The following is a 15235-nucleotide window of genomic DNA, read 5'->3' as shown; positions in this document are numbered from 1 at the left end:
AGGCACATAACCTGCACTAGGGTGAGGCGTTGTGTGTCAAGAGAGCAGGCCCCTCCCCTCCGGGGGCCCAGAGTTAGCACACTGGCTCAGAGAGACTCTGACAACACGGGGTGGCGGGGTGGGGGTGATATCCCATCAGGAGGAGCCCTGGGGGCGCTCGGATTGGGTGAGATGAATCGTGTGTGGCCAGCGTGAAAGGGCGCCTGAAATGGTGTTTGCTCCGTGTCTTTTAGGAAGTGGATGATTTGCATTTTCACATTGGTTTCCCATGAACTTGTCACGATTTGGGGAAGGGGCTTGGTGAAGGTCCCTTCTGACTTCGGCTTGGTGCTTGGAGGGAGGGGGGCTGTTCCTGTGCTGCTGGGCGGGCCCCTGAGGAGTCTCTGTTGTTGCCAGCACCTTCCCCTTCCGGGTCTCTGGTGAGGACCTCGGCCTCCAGCCGCCAGTGCTTTGTGGGCGGCAGCTCACCCCAGAGCTGGCTCCGGGGGAAAGGAGGCAGTTCTGCATCCCAGTCGTGAGTCTTGAGGGCTGCTGTCAGGCTGTGCTGATCCGATGGTGCCTGATGACGGGTCTGAGGTCAGCAGACCGAGGGGCCTGTGCCTTCCCATCCTGACCTCCCCGGGAAGGGCCAAGCATCACTGTTGACACCCACGTGTGTCCTCTGTCCTGGTACCTTGACCACTTACCTCTTCCAGACTCTGGTCCTCTGGCCCCTTACACTCTTGGTTTCTTTGGCCTGAGCTCTTTTCTCGCCTCATGACTAGTTTGCTGTGGGGAGAGTGGACTATTCCCACTGGGACCAGTGGCCCTCAGTTTTCAGTAAAGCCTGTGTTCAGTGAAGCACTTGGAGAAATGGCTCTGTGACAGCTCGTACGTGCGCATCCTCGTGTAGGACTGATTTCAGGCAACAAACAGTAAACTGCTGAGAACTGGTTCTAAGTGCAGTCACTTCATGTACACACACAGCAGAGGCACCAGAAATTTTGCAAAGCCATCATTAATGTTTCCTAACCTTTGCTTTCTAGGTGATTGAAAACTTGGCCTCAAAACAAAAAATTCACTAGTTATGGTAAGCTGTTTACATGTCTCTATTACGTTTTTCTGTTTGTGGAGGCAGGAGGGTTGGGCCCCCCGGTAGGTGTTGTGGGGTGGGTGGGGGTGGGCGGAGATCCAGGTCCCTCAACTCAGAGTCCCTCTGTCCCGCCCTGCCCTGCCCCACCTTGTAAGAAAATGAGGGAAGGTTGAAAGCTTCAGAATCTACAGTCATTTGAGAAACATTTCAAAGACTGAGAAGCCGCTTCCTCCACCCAGACCTACCTGACTGGCCTGGGAGAGGCGACCCCTCCACACGCCCCCCTCCCCGGCCTGGAGCTGTGGGCATAGCCCAGCCCGGAGCCCTAGCCTCTGAGGGTGCAGCTCCCCCGTTCAGACGGAAAGGACTTTGCTTTACTGAATGAAGTTAGGTGCTTTTTATATCAAATCAGAACCTTGAGTGTGAAGTAACTTACTCCTGGAATTTTATCTGGTGGCCCTGGGAGATGGTCATCGTGTTCTGGGCCCTGCACTGGCTGAGGGAGAGGGGAGGGGGCCCCTTCGCTCTTGGAAGGGAGTTGAGTCCAAACGTGTAACTTCTAGTTAGTGAGGGGGGCGTAAATGAATTGTCTCCGAAGATTAATTTGCGGTTAATGAACATGCTGTATCAGTGTGTTCTCTCGGGTACGACCTAAACCTGATTAAGGGAACTTGAGGATTGAATGGATTAGCAGCAGTCCAGGCAGGCGCGCCCCACGCCCAGCAGGTGGCGCCCTCCCACCCGCGCCTGGACTGCCGGCTTCTCTCCGGCCCTGCGGGAAGGGGTACTTACCGGTTACGGCAGAGGCGCCTCTGCCTCCCGGGACCTGGGGGAGCTGCTGAAGGGGAGCCCGCCTGGGACCCAGCGGCCCGGGTGCCAGCTTCTGCCTCCGGAGGAGTCACTAAGCCTGCTGCCTCTTGTCTTTCAGATTCAACGTGTTCAACAGAAGCCATCCCCAACCCAGCTTAAATTATAAACAGAGAAAATAACTTTGTTCAAATCTGCGTGGTGCTTCTTTAGTAAATACTGTACAGATTTTACCTGGAGGACTTTTTTTTTTTAGTTTTTACCTTTTCTTAATTACCCTTATTCCAAACGGATGGACACTTTCTACAACTGCTGACCATTGTAAAATACTGTGTATATAAGTCACATTGAAAGTAACGCCCTGGACTAGAACATCTCCAATGCTGCTTAATCACAGACTCAGGTTGATCACTCGTATTCCATGTAATGCTCCTCCAAGTCAGAACCCGGTGCAAGACCAGCCGGGAACCCGTGGAATTATTAAAAGTACAAACTGACAGTGTGTATATTTAATTTAAAGACTTATTTAAAGAATCACAAGCTCTCAACTAGACTTTTGAGAGCAGTCTGTTTTCTGTAATGTCTGATACTAGAAACTAATTTGCTTCATATTTTAGTTGTATTCAAGATTTGAAGATGTATTTTATAGACAAGTTCTGTTTTTGAACTTTGTGAAACTATTCCAATCAATTTACCCGTTATGATGAGTATTTACATTATGAATGTATAATCCAAGCATTGTTTGTAAAGCCTACAGTATGTTTTTATTACATAACACTTTTCTACAGTGTCTCTTGTCTTGACTATGATATTGGAGTCTGAGTTGTCAGCTTGGTCCCTTAAAGTTTCTAGTTACAGACAAAATCATACTGTGATTTTATTTTTAATATGGATATGCTATCAAACTGTGATACACTTATAATTCACTGGTCCTGCATCAGGAGACGGAGTGGGGAAAACTGTATTTAATACAGTTTGTATCTGAATAATCTGTATGGTTTATACAGTTTGTGTTGTTCAGAGATGTCTAAAGTTTGATCTTTGTTTTTTTAAAGATTAAAAAAGCACTTGCCCCACTGTAAATAGACAGCATGTAAAATTTATATAGTATATAAATGGCAGCAAATTAAACCTTTTGTGTCTTCTTACTGCTGTTTTCCCCATTTCCTTACAGACACTTCTTACGACTTTCTTCCTTTGCGTTCACTTCGTTGAGAGCTCTAGCCACCGGTTCTCAGCCCCAGACCCAAATGGGGAGGCAGAGTTGGGCGCAGGCTGCCGGGCCTGACAGTCTCCCAGTTTTAAAGAACCAAGTTGTAGGCAGTCTTGTTGTAATAATGCGTTTTTATTTAATGAACACAGTATTTGCAATTTGACAGCCCTCCAATTTTACTAACTATTCACTTTACAACAAAATATCGATACAGGATATTTCTTCATGCAAGCTGTGGGAGTATATACAGTGAGTAACACACACTCCAGAAATCTATATATATGTACATTATTTACATATTAACTATATTTACTGTAAATAGAAATGTTTTCTAAGAAAATAATAAGAAAACAAGAAATCACCATGTGTGGTTTCTGGTCTACAACAGACCTAACTTCTCGGCAAAGCACATCTATGTAGATATACGCATTTTAACTTGAAAAATATGCATTGCTTTATATGAAGCATTAAATGCTGCTTCATCTATAAATTGCTCCTATTTTGACTTGGTTTGGTACCACATTCAACTGCTCAAAAATGTCCCGTGATCACGAAGACGCTGTTGCTTGTCCAGGGTCATCCAATTAAACCTCAAGTGGGGACGGTGGCTGGCAAGACTGGAAGCTGCCGCCTCCCACCCGGCGACCCCCGTCCCCCACCTCCTGCCCTTGTCTCTGGAGTGATGCTCCCCTGTGGCCAGAGTCGGCACTAGGAACTGAAGCATTGAGCACAGACGGGGTGGGGAGGAGGCTGACCACCACTGTGTGGGGGTTCACACCACCAGGCCCGCACAGCCCTGACCCCATGGGTTTTCTGGACCCGGCCAGCTGCAGGACGTCGTGGAGGTGACGTCTCAGGCCTGTCGGGTTAATACTGTCACAGTGAAACCTGCAATTCCATGGTTTCTCGTAACACTCGGATGGCAAGTTACATGGATTCTAAGCACCACGGCCTTCTGCATTGTTCCTGGGGAAACAGCCGTCAGGTGAAGCTCCTTCACAGGTGGTCGGAGAAACGCACTTCTTACAGGTGTTTCCTTATGCTCCTGTCTCCCAACCCCACTCTGAGGCAAACCCCGAAGGCAGAACGCCCTGTGTCCCCAGGGTCCTACCTGGGTCAGACAAAGGAGAGAGGGTTCCCGTGTGAGATACTCGCCTAGCTGGCGCCGCAGGTGCTTGGGGGGCGCAGCCAGCCCGAGGGGTCGGGGCAGCAGTGTGTGGTCGTGGTCCAGGCAGCGTCTCCTTTCGTGGAAGACTGGAGGCCGGAGTTGCATATATACCAGTCAGGCATTTCAAGAATGCAGACTTGCCTTTCTCAAAACTAAAGTTTTGAATTTGAGGTATCAGTAGAGTAGCGAAGCCTAAAAGCTTGGGAATGAACCAAAACAAATCAGTCTGATGCATGTTGGAGTCCTGGGCTCAGACCCTCGGTGGTCTGGCATGACTTAAAGCTGCACCAGGGACAAGGGCCACAGCCATTCAGTCGCAGCATCAAGGCAGCGCCCAGGAACAGTTACTCCTGCTCCTGGGGTCTCCTCCTAAGAGCGTACAGCCTGAGGGTTTCCTTCTTGGACTTTCATTTTGCACAGGGGAGGCGATGGCCTCTGAAGTACGCAAACCAGGTGTGCCTGCGCGGATGGGGCAGGGACGGGGGCCTGCGGGGAAGGGACCCACAAGAGGTCTTCACATGTGGTTACAAAGCTCCCGATAAAAAGCCATCTGTCCCCGGCTCCTCCTGAAGACCACGCAGCGGCTCCCCCAGCCACTCAAGCACCCTTGGCTGGCTCTGAGATGTGCTGGGACCAAGACCCAGCCTGCCCTCAGCAAACCGACGGGGCACCTGCCGTTCAGTCAGCGGCAACCTGACAACCTCCCGGGCGTCGATCTGCACCCGCCCCACCACCAGCGTGTACTTGGGGTTTTGAACTATTCACAGAAAAGCCTAAGTGCTACCCACCCTCGTCCCCAAGCCTGCTCGGGCCGCCTCATCACAGGAGATTACATCTCTGAAAACACGGACTAAGGTTTTCTCTAGTTACTTATGTGTCTATTCATTACGTTAAGAGACCTGGTCATTATAAGCATTCATCTGCCAACGGGTTTTAAATAGCGAAGACAGTGGTCAAAGCTGGCCTGAGCCGCGTGTTCAGTTGAACCACAGGGCACTGCTGTCTGCGGGGGCCACAGACTAAAACAGGAGCAGTGACACGTGGTTCAACGTGCAGACTACCTGTGCTGGGACTCGGCAGTTACATCGTGAACACCCCAAGCCGTGATTTATGATGATTTACTTCGTTACAAAGTATCTGTGGGGCCACAAAGTCTGAGTTGAACAGTCCCAGCTGACTGGACGCCTGGAGCTCGTCCTCAAGGACACAGTCGCCCCCTGGCACCCGGGAGGGGGCACAGGGCCCCAGGCCACCCTCTGGGGGCTGTGTGCGCGCAGACGCGTCCTTGTTCTCATGCGTGGCGTGTGCTTGTGTCCAGGAGTTACATTTATAGCTGCCGTTCTAAAAATGCTACTGTTAGAAAGTATCTCTGATTATAATCTCAGAATATAAAAAGGCATATAAAAGCTATAACCCTATGTATCTGAGAAAACTCAGTAAAAAAGTGGTAGCTTTTCCTTCTTTGTTAGGATGTAAGCCAGCGGCTTCCAGGACGGCGCACACCGCGGAGAAGGGACCCCTGGGCCCCACGCTGCTGCGCAGCTCTCCACGGCCGAGCCCCCGCCGGCTGCTGGACCAACGTGCAGGACACTCGGCTGTCCCCAGCGCGGGCCGGCGGGTGCTGCAGGGAAGGGACATGAAACGCGAGGACGCCGTGGCTCCCAGGAAGGCCGTCGGGGGTCCAGGGGGTCATGGGGAGGCCCCCAGTCACTCTCTGCTGTGGGGTTTTGGTTTTTACTTTTACCTGTTTGGGCCAGGAAAGCTATTTCTTATTGGCAATCCTCCTTTTCCTGGTAGCCAACATGTCATAGAACGGGTCCCGACTGATACTCGCTCTGGGGGAAAGGAAAGAGGAACTGGGTTGGGTGGGAGGTGGTGCGTCTGCTGTGGATGCAGCCCCTGTGCCCCACCCCGCTTCCCCCAACCTGCTTCCCAAGTGCCCCGCAGCACCCCCGCACCTGATGGACTTCATCCACTCCTCCTTCTCCTCGGGGCTGGGCGCGGAGATGCGGTACACCACATGGTTACCCTCCACCACCCGGCCATCCGCCTCCGTCTTACAGGCTTTGATGACCTGCCCTTTGTGGCTCGGGTTGTAAAGCTCAAAACAGTTCTGGTGGAGACAGAGCACCGTCAGCCACTGGGGGGTACCGGGGGAGGGGAGGGGGAAGGGAGGGGAGGAATGGGGAGCAGAGGGGGAAGGCCGGCTTACGGGTTTCCGCGGGTCTTCCACCTCCCGGATGCTCAGGTTCTCCAGCGGGATGATGCCCCTGGGCTCCTTATCCTGCGGGAGAAAAGCGCTCAGCTGGCCTCACCCCGCCCGCACATGGGGAAGGCCGGCAGCTGCCCCGCCTGGCACTCACCGTTGTGTATTCAAAGTAGTAGAGGCAGTTGTCGGTGAGGATGAACCAGCGCCGCTTCCAGGTCTTCACGCGCCCCCCTAAAAGCAGAGGGACCCCGAGAGTCAGCGCAGTGCGCAGGCGGGCAAGCCCGACACAAGTGACTGCACTTCTCAGAAGTGCCACAGGGGCCGAGCTGGGCTTTAAGCTTCCCTCCTCACCCTACCCAGCACTCAGCCACGTCCTGGCCCAGCTGCCTGGCGGCCCAGACAAGGGGGCCTCTGGTGCTGGGGCCCCGCATGCACCCCCACCCTGGCTGGCCGGTGCCCTCCCCGCACCCAGATGGCTCAATCGCTTCCCAAATCTGCTTCCTGGAAAAGTTAGTCATGATGAATGGGCTTAATTTCCCCACATGGAAATGGCAGGATGGAGCCAGCGCCTCAGCCAGTCTGTCCGGGCCTTAATCGTGTTACGTCAGGGCAGTCATCGCATTACTGGGGCGGCCCTGGGATCCATCAAAATCCATTACTCCTTGGCTCAGGGAATTATTAGATGGAATCAATCTCTTAACAAGATCTAGGAGAGACAGACAGACAAACACACACACACACACACATACATACATACATGTACACACAGCTCATCTGCACCTACCTCCTTGCTACAGAAAAGAAAATCTCTTCAACCCTCAAATATTCGGCAGACTCAAACTGGCTTCAATTTTTAGTCCTTGCTCCCCACATGAGGTTTAGAGAGGAAACATGCACCTGGTGACAGATGCCTGTGCTCCTCGGGCAGGAGGTAAGCCCAGCCCCTCGCCCGACGGCTCCCAGGTGACACTGTCGGGCGGCATGTCCACCTTCCTGTTACAGGCAGGCGGGCAAGACCCTCCAGGCCGAGGGCCACAGACCCCGTCCCTGCACAGAGGCTGTGACGTGAGCTTGACGATCCAGGACAGGGACATGGGGGAACATGGAGGTCCCTGAGGGCTGAGGCATGACCGGGGAGGAGACAACCAGGAGGACACCCAGCTGCAAAGAGGGGGCCCCGACTGAGATTCAGTGCCACTGGAGGCGCCCTTGCAGACTGGGACCCTCACTCCTGCGTCACTGATGGGACATCTGTCCTCATGACAGCCGCGGGCAGGCCAGGGCCCAGGGGGGCACGCGGGGAAGCAGCCTCAGCCACGCCATGAAGGAAGGTCCAGCTGAGGCTCCCGCCCCAGACCTGCCAGCTCCCCACCCCACTTCCCATTCCCTTCAGCAGCTCTGTCCACACGCCCCTCAAGGCCCTGCTGCGACCTCCCACGACCCCACACCCCTCAGACCCTGAGCCCCTCCAGCCTCCACTCCCCTCAAGCTGCCACAACCTCACCCCTGCGTCTCTCTGAGCCCTGGGCTGGGCTCTTGCTCATCAGGGCTCTCTGTTCCCCTGGAATCCGCTCCCCGCTGGCCGGGGCCTCAGAGACCCAGCACCGGGCTGGGCACACAGCGGCCCTGGTCTCACCTGGGCTTCACTACCCCACCTGTGGGGAGGCCCATGTGCACCCGGAGGGGCCCAGGAGACCCTCGGGGCAACTGTGCCCTGACTTGAGTCCTGCAGTGAGGGGTACGGTACCTCCCCCAAGGCCCAAGGCACTGGGGAGGAGCCAGCTCCGCACCAGGCGTCTCTCCAGCTGCGCTGGTGCTGGGCCTGCCCCCGTGCCCGCCCCACCCCTGCCGCAGCCAGAGGCCTCTTTGGAAAAAAAATTGATGCTGTCTCTCACTGTCCAAAGCCCCCAAGGCTCCCACTGCTCTCAGCATGAGGCCCAGACCCTCAAACAGCCTCCGAGGACTCCCTCGGCCCCCGGGCCCCTCCTCCTGGCCCCTTCCTACCGCTAAGCCCCACGAGCAGGTTCTCAGAGAATCTTCCTGGGAGCTCCTGTGCTGCCCATCTGCCCCTGTGGGTCCTGAGGGGCCTGATGTGCGTTCCGCTCACCCCTGGGCCCTGGGGCCTGTCTCACCAGCTGCCATGAGACACAGGTTTGCCAGGAAGGCCTCTCAGCGCTTCGCACCTGGGCTCCTGCCCGGCTGCCCCAAGTCCAGCAGCACGTTGGCAGAAGCCCAACCCCCGGTCCGCAGGGAACCTGGCAGGCTGGGGGCTGCGGGGTCAAGATGGGGCCGTGTGTTCGGAGATGGCCCCTGAGCCCCACCCAGGCACCCTTCAGCTCAGTGGGCAGGCCCCACAGGCGCCCAGGTCACATCTGGGTCTCTGAGCCCCAGCAGGTTGTGCAGCGAGGACACCAAAGGCTCTGCTCACACGTGTGAGCAGCCAGAGGCCTCTTTGGAAAAAAAAATTGATGCTGTCTCTCACTGCCCAAAGCCCCCAGGGCTCCCACTGCTCTCAGCATGAGGCCCAGTGGGAGCTGGGCTTGAGGACACAGACACACATGCACACGCCCCCCACCGCCCACAGAAAGCAGCCTGGCCTCTCCGGACGAGTGTGAACTCCACCTTCTCTCCCAGGCACGCACGTGTGCACCTCCCTTCTCCATGACACCTCGGCTCTGACCCACTCCTATCACTGTCAACACAACTGACTCATCTCACAACCCAGGGACCACCCGGCAAGCACAGGACCAGCAGCAGCAGCACCACCAGGCTCTTCTGAAAGTGCCCCCCGCTCTAAGATTAAAGAAACGAGGTCACGCTGTGACCTCCGTCCTGACCCCAGCTCGTGTGTGGCCATCATTCTGGCTCCTCCACATGTGTGTCCAGGCCAAGCGCCCTGTGTGGGGCCCCAGGGCTGTGTGTCCTCACCGCGTGCACCGGGGCCAACACAGTGTGCCCTCAGCATCGGCTTCCCATGACCTGTCGCCTCCTCGACCCCTCGGGGACTGATACCCAGTGACCCTCTACAGTGGCCTGGTTGATGTCAGAAGTGTGGGCAGGAGCCCGAGGAGCAGAGCCTCCTCCCGCTGGACACCTGCTAGGGACGGTCCTGGCTCTGAGGGCAGTGTAGCCATGGGAGCCCAGGCTCCGCTCTGAGCGGTGCCACCACTACCTCTGCAGCCCTCCCCAAGACACTGGAGCCACCACACCCCTTCCCAGATGCGTGGCCCTCGGGCACCAGTCGGCGCCCACCAGCCCTGGCTCCCACCATGCTACGCGCTGATGTCCTGGCTCGACACCTGTTCACCCAGAAGACAGGCTGGAAAACAAGCCCTGCCGTGCCTTCACTGCACTCTGATTGGTCGTTAGAGCCGGCCGCACCCCCACTGGCGCTGAGGCCATGCTGACCCCCAGGCAGGCTGGTGCAGCACCCCCCCCAGGGGGGCACTTGCTGGTGACTCAGCCTCGGGAAGGGCCCGAGTGCAGCGGCAGCATGTTCCCCATGCCCTCACCCCAGGACCACAGGCTGGACGGGACCTCAAAGTCTGGAGTGTCTGGAAGGTTACTCAGGCACTCAAGTCCAAGGCCATGGTTCTGGGTTTTAGACAAAGACCCAGAACTCTCCCAAGCCTTGGCACAGCCAGAGTATGGTCAGGACAGGACGCCAAACCAGAAAAAGCTGACCCGCAGCTCACCCCCCAGGCCCGCCACACTGCCACCACGCTCGTGTTCAGCCTCGCTCAGTTAAAGACAGTCACTGGAATTCCCTCTATGTGTGATGGTCTGTCTGCACAGGGCCTGCATGGCAGCCGTCAGATCGCTAATATCCAGGGAAGGCTGGAATCCCAATCCCTACCAGTGTTAAAAAAAAAAAACAGAACAAAACACCCTGCCAATTACTAAAACTGCCCAGAAAACGTAAGCCCTACTCCACTTCTCCGTCACTGGTGAAGCAGCTCTGAGCACGTTTCTGGACTCCCCGCGGGCAGTGCAGATGTGTGCTGCCTGGTTAGCAGGAGGGTAGCGGGTGCTGCAGCAACGGCCTGGCTGTCAGCTGTCCCGCGCTCGGGCCCTCAGGATGCGAGGGGCAGGCTGCTCCCGCGCAGCCCCTGGCGCCTCTGGTCCCTCCACTGCGCGCCTTGCGGCCGCCTCGCCCTCCCTGGAGGATAAGGTGACCCAGCACGACTGAAGCCAGGGCGGTCGGATGAATGGCAGCCAAGTCACAGCTTCACACAAACCAACAGGGGAGAGAAACCGAGAGGAAGGAGCAGCCAGGACGGGGCAGGAAGCCACTGGGTACGTACCTCCTAGCGCAGAACAAGCAGGGACAGCCCGTCACAGAACAGAAAGGTGGGAGCCACAGGCAGAAGGAAAACAACAAGAAGGCACATGTAAACCACTCATCAGGAAGCAGCCACACCAAAGCAAGACAGGCCGCAGGTCCCTGGAGGTCCAGGCACCTGCCGCTCGCACAGGAAGTGGCCTTGGGCTGGTCTGGACGCTAAGGGGCACGTTCTGGGACGGGCACTGCGTGCACCGGGCGGTACTCTGCACACACTGGCGGGATGGCCTCTCTCGGGCCGGGCCGGGCCGGGCCACGGCGGCAGCCGCCGAGATGGGTAAGCACGGCCCCCGGGAGTGGACTCTGGCCGGCGGCGCTCTGTCTAGCATTTCTGCCTGAGGTCGGGGAGGTGCCGCGGGGGGCTGCTGCCGCGGGCGGAGGGGCCACGGGCGCGGTCCCGGCCATCGGCGCCGCTCACCCAGCTTCAGGAGCCAGCCCTCCCGGTCAGGGTTGAAGAACGTGTGTGTCAGGTCGTTGCCATCGTCCTCCGGGATCTTGAACGGCTCGTTCTTGATGCTCTCGTACAAGTTCTGTGAGCGGAAAGCATCAGTTGGGGTGGGGGTCGTGGGGGGGCGGAATTGGACAGAGAAGGGAGGGCCTGTCCCCTGCGCACCCCCAGCAGGACCCTCTGCAGGTGCTTAGAAACCAACCAACTGGCGCTGCCGCCCGGGGGCGAATCTCACGCCCGAGAGCGTGGACAGGGGGGAAAGGGGCTCACCCGCAGCAGCTCCTCGGGGAGGTCCCCGCCCTCATTGATGCCCCGGTTCATGGTGATGAACCGCTCGGCCGTGGGCTTGTCGCGCACGTTGTGGTTGTGGAGGCTGGTGTTGAGCATGATGATGGCAAAGGACAGGACGTAGCACGTGTCTGGAAGGAGGCAGAGGAGTCAGCGCTGGAGGCTTGGCGCGGTGGTTGGGGGGCTCTGCCCGGCGGCCGCAGCCCCACACTGACCTGTGGACTGGAAGACGCCCGGGTTGCACAGGCAGTAGCGAGATGCGAACGCCTCCATCATGCGGTCGATTTTCTGGGCCTCGCCCGGGAGTCTGAAGCTCCACAGAAACTGCCTGCAGGGAAACGGAAACCAGGGAAGACATGACTCTGCAGCCCCGGAAGGACACCAGGTGTGCAGGGCATGTCCACGCGGGTCCACTCAGCGCCTCCGCGTCTAGGGGCCACGGCTGGGTGGTGCCCGGGGGGCTGAATGCCACCTCCTGCTCATCCCTGGCAGAGGGATGACGTGGGCAGAGGAGCCCGGGACCCACTGGAGCATCAGCACGGCAGCCATCCGCCTGTGGCAGCAAGTCGGGACCCCCGGGGCTCTAGGCCAGAGACTGGCCAGCCAAAGCAGTGGAATCCAGCCGCCCTGACCACCATGGATGCACCCCAGGCTGTAGGCCTGCACCACTCCACGACACAGTTTCCAAAAACTGAATCTAAAAGCTCTGAACCACGGTGGCAGGACTTGGCCCCAACTGTGAATTGCTCAGCCAAGGCTGGCGGCAGAGCACAGGGCTGCTGGGGGCAGATGGCAACACTGCCACCCCCTCAGCCTGCAGCCGGGGGACAGCCATGAGGACTGGGAGGCTGGCGCTGGGGCAGAGGATGGAGGAGAGGGGCCAAGACCAGGACCAGACAACACGGCCGGCCAGGGGTGGCCTCGGATGGCAGGAAACCTACACCCTCCCCGGCACACACTGGGCATCCGCGTGGTGGTGTTCAAGGCCAAATGTGGCGGAAAGCGGGCTTGTGCCCAGTGGCACTGAGACCACATGCAGAACTGGAGGAAGCACACCCACAACTGCCAAACAACATGAGAAACGAGAGCAAGACAGCTGTGAACAGGAGGGGGAGCAGTGGCCACAAGGAGGCAGGCGCATCCCGACCTCCATCTCGCACTGCGGTGCCTGCAGAGGCCCCTGCCGCTCCCCTGACTCGCCCAGGGGTCACCGCCCGCCTGAGCAGCACTGGCCCTCCTGCCCTCCCTCCCTCTGCTCAGCAGCTCGTGCAGACACTCACCGTAAGGCCTGTACAAGGTTGAGATCGGCAAACTCGTGGAGTTCCACAAAAGCTTGAAGAACTTTAATATTAAATTCATCCCTAAGAGAGAAAACGTATTTTATAGCCTCACTGCCTGTTATTTCAGTCACTTTAAGACACGTCCTAAAGCAAGTTTCCGTGGGTGTTAAAGTATGACCGAAAGTTCAGCGATTTTCACTGCGCGTTTGTTTTTGGCCTTAGGACCAAAGGAGACCGGAGCCGGTAAGAGTCAGTGTAAGATTCCCCAGTCAGAGCCCAACGCCAAGGTTCCGAGCCCCGAGCTGAGCCATAAGACCCTAGCCCCAGCGCCTGGTGCAAATGCTCAGAGGTGGGAGGCAACTCCTTTAGGGTCAGAAACCAGAAAGCACGCGGAACTGAGCCCCAAGAGGAACGTCTGGAGGGGAAATTAATAACTAGCTTTTTAAAACTAAGTGTGACCATATGGTAAAAGCGGTCAAGTTTTATGACAACAAAAGAGAAATTACAACAGTGACAACTCAACCCACTGGAATTTTAACTCCCAGCCGCTCCCACAGGCCCTGGTCTGGGGGAGAGTTAAGGAGACCCCAGACAGCAAAACCTGGGGTCCCGCCTGCCCCACCCACAGGGTGGCACCTAACACAAGCTGCAGACGGCCGGGCTTACAGGTGCGGGGCAGTGACCCTGGTGACACTGTAACTTGCCCTCCCGGGAGCACAGACCAGGCCTCACCTGAGGCAGGTGCACTCACCCTCAGAGGTGCAGGCCCACTACCTGTCGACAGCAAGGAACGGCCGCGGCTCAGCACCCCTGCACCCCCAGGAGGGCTAAGGACGAAACAGGAGGCAGGCAGAGGCCTGGGCACAAAATGCGTGCTGTGACTTCGTCCCCTCCTTTCTCTTGGGGTGAGCTGGTGGCAGGTGTAGGGCTGCCGTCTCTGAGAGCCCTGGGGCTCCCAGCCCTGCCTGCGCCCACAGGGGTGCTGACAGGACCCTCCTGGGACGTGGTGAGCACGCAGCCCACTGTAAAGACGGGCATGGGGTCCGGTTTGCCCAACACTGCATCTGTCAGCTGGTGTCCTGCTGAAAGGGCAAAGTGACATCAAGCACACGTGGGGTGGGGGTGTGCATGTCACGCAGGTACGTGTGTGCTGAGTGCCACCAGAGCAGCGGCAGCCCAGCTGGGTTACAGATTCGTGCGGCGAGGGCAGCGCATGATCACTACAGGGTCTGCTGTGGAGCTGGCCTCTGCTGAGCAAGCGGACGGCCCAGACTGAGAGCCCGGATGCACCTCCGCTACCCACACCGCAGCTCAGAAAGGAAGGCAGCGTGGAGTCGGGGCCAGGTGGGCTGTGATCCGAGGGGCGGTGCCGCCTCTCCCTCAGGACCTGGGCTGCCTGTCCCTGCTGGAGGGCGGTGTCCAGGGCTCCAGCTACACTCATCTCTGGATTAAATTCCACCTCTGAGTCACCCACCCCGGGGACGCTGCCTCCAGCCAGCCCTCTCTCCAGGGCTCTCCCCCGGGGCGTCCACTGGCCTCACAAGCTCAGCCAGTCCCGGCCAACCACCCCTCAGACTTGCTCCTGGTCTCTGCTGACAGCAGCTCCGCCTTCCAGACTGCTGGGCCCAGGGCCTGGAGTCTCGCACACCTGAATCCAACCTGCCAAGACTTCCCCTCGGCTCCCCAGGACCTCAGACACAGGGTCCGAGCACCTCTCACCTCCTGCATGGAAGCCGGCCTGGCCCGGGACTCCCCGCTCGGGTTCCTGTTACCAGGCCCCGCTGCTCCTGTGCATCCCGCCCTGGGGACAGCCTACTCCGAGGGAATCAGGCCCTGCCCTCCCGCCAGGAGCCCTCCATGCCCCCACTTCCCTCCTCGTGATGGGCCCAGAGGCCCGGCAGCCTAAGCACACCCCGCCCCCCTCCCCTGGTGTCCCCACACAAGTGCCGCGGCCTCCATGGGGCGCTGTCCAGCCTCCACAACTGCTCTCAACTCCCCTTCCTCTGCCACGGCCCCTTTGCCCTGCTCACCTTCTAACACATGACACAGTTTTCTGGTTTAATTTGCTTTTGCACTGTCTGCACTGCTGCAGCAGAACACAGTCCCTCAAGCGGAAGAACCCAGCTTTGCTCACCAACGCCACCCAAGTGCCTCTGCGGTGCCCAGCGGAGTCGGACCACGGGGTTTGGACGCGGCATCCGCAGGTTTCCAGCATCCACTGCCCGCGTGGACGGCCCGACTGCATGGTAACTTACACCCCATGCCCCACGCCCGCCGGAGACGACGGGGAACCACTCAGACTCTGCCTTCGTAGCACATCCTGCTAGACTGGGTGTAGGAACTCCTAGGGGATCCTTCAATTTTTTACAGAAACAGCTTTGTTGAGACTCCATACAATTCACTCATTT

The 15235-nt window shown here is 57.9% G+C and overlaps 2 protein-coding genes across 7 annotated transcripts in view; one reads left to right on the top strand and one right to left on the bottom strand.

Moving 5' to 3' along the window:
• USP42 (ubiquitin specific peptidase 42) overlaps positions 1–3029 on the top strand; it is a 31677-nt gene extending 28648 nt beyond the window's left edge. The window contains exons 17-18 of the mRNA XM_074345620.1: positions 1026–1069; positions 2001–3029. Of these exons, the coding sequence (XP_074201721.1) occupies positions 1026–1033 (8 nt within the window). The 3' untranslated portion in view covers positions 1034–1069; positions 2001–3029. The remainder of the gene's footprint in view (positions 1–1025; positions 1070–2000) is intronic.
• Positions 3030–3205: 176 nt separating this feature from the next.
• CYTH3 (cytohesin 3) overlaps positions 3206–15235 on the bottom strand; it is an 81297-nt gene continuing 69267 nt past the window's right edge. For 3 of the 6 annotated variants that reach the window (XM_074345666.1, XM_074345667.1, XM_074345661.1), the window contains 8 exons: positions 12828–12908; positions 11763–11875; positions 11530–11678; positions 11230–11341; positions 6624–6700; positions 6473–6544; positions 6219–6373; positions 3206–6095 (listed from right to left, as the gene is read on the bottom strand). In XM_074345666.1, coding sequence (XP_074201767.1) covers positions 6023–6095; positions 6219–6373; positions 6473–6544; positions 6624–6700; positions 11230–11341; positions 11530–11678; positions 11763–11875; positions 12828–12908 — 832 coding nt within the window. In that variant the 3' untranslated portion in view covers positions 3206–6022. The remainder of the gene's footprint in view (positions 6096–6218; positions 6374–6472; positions 6545–6623; positions 6701–11229; positions 11342–11529; positions 11679–11762; positions 11876–12827; positions 12909–15235) is intronic. The other 3 variants (XM_074345664.1, XM_074345665.1, XM_074345662.1) reach the window with 3 other exon arrangements.

This window comes from Camelus bactrianus, chromosome 18 (assembly GCF_048773025.1).
Source record: "Camelus bactrianus isolate YW-2024 breed Bactrian camel chromosome 18, ASM4877302v1, whole genome shotgun sequence".
In the NCBI taxonomy this organism is placed as follows: Eukaryota; Metazoa; Chordata; class Mammalia; order Artiodactyla; family Camelidae; genus Camelus; species Camelus bactrianus.
Note: the sequence above shows the minus strand (reverse complement) of the source record. Positions and strands in the feature narration are given on the sequence as shown.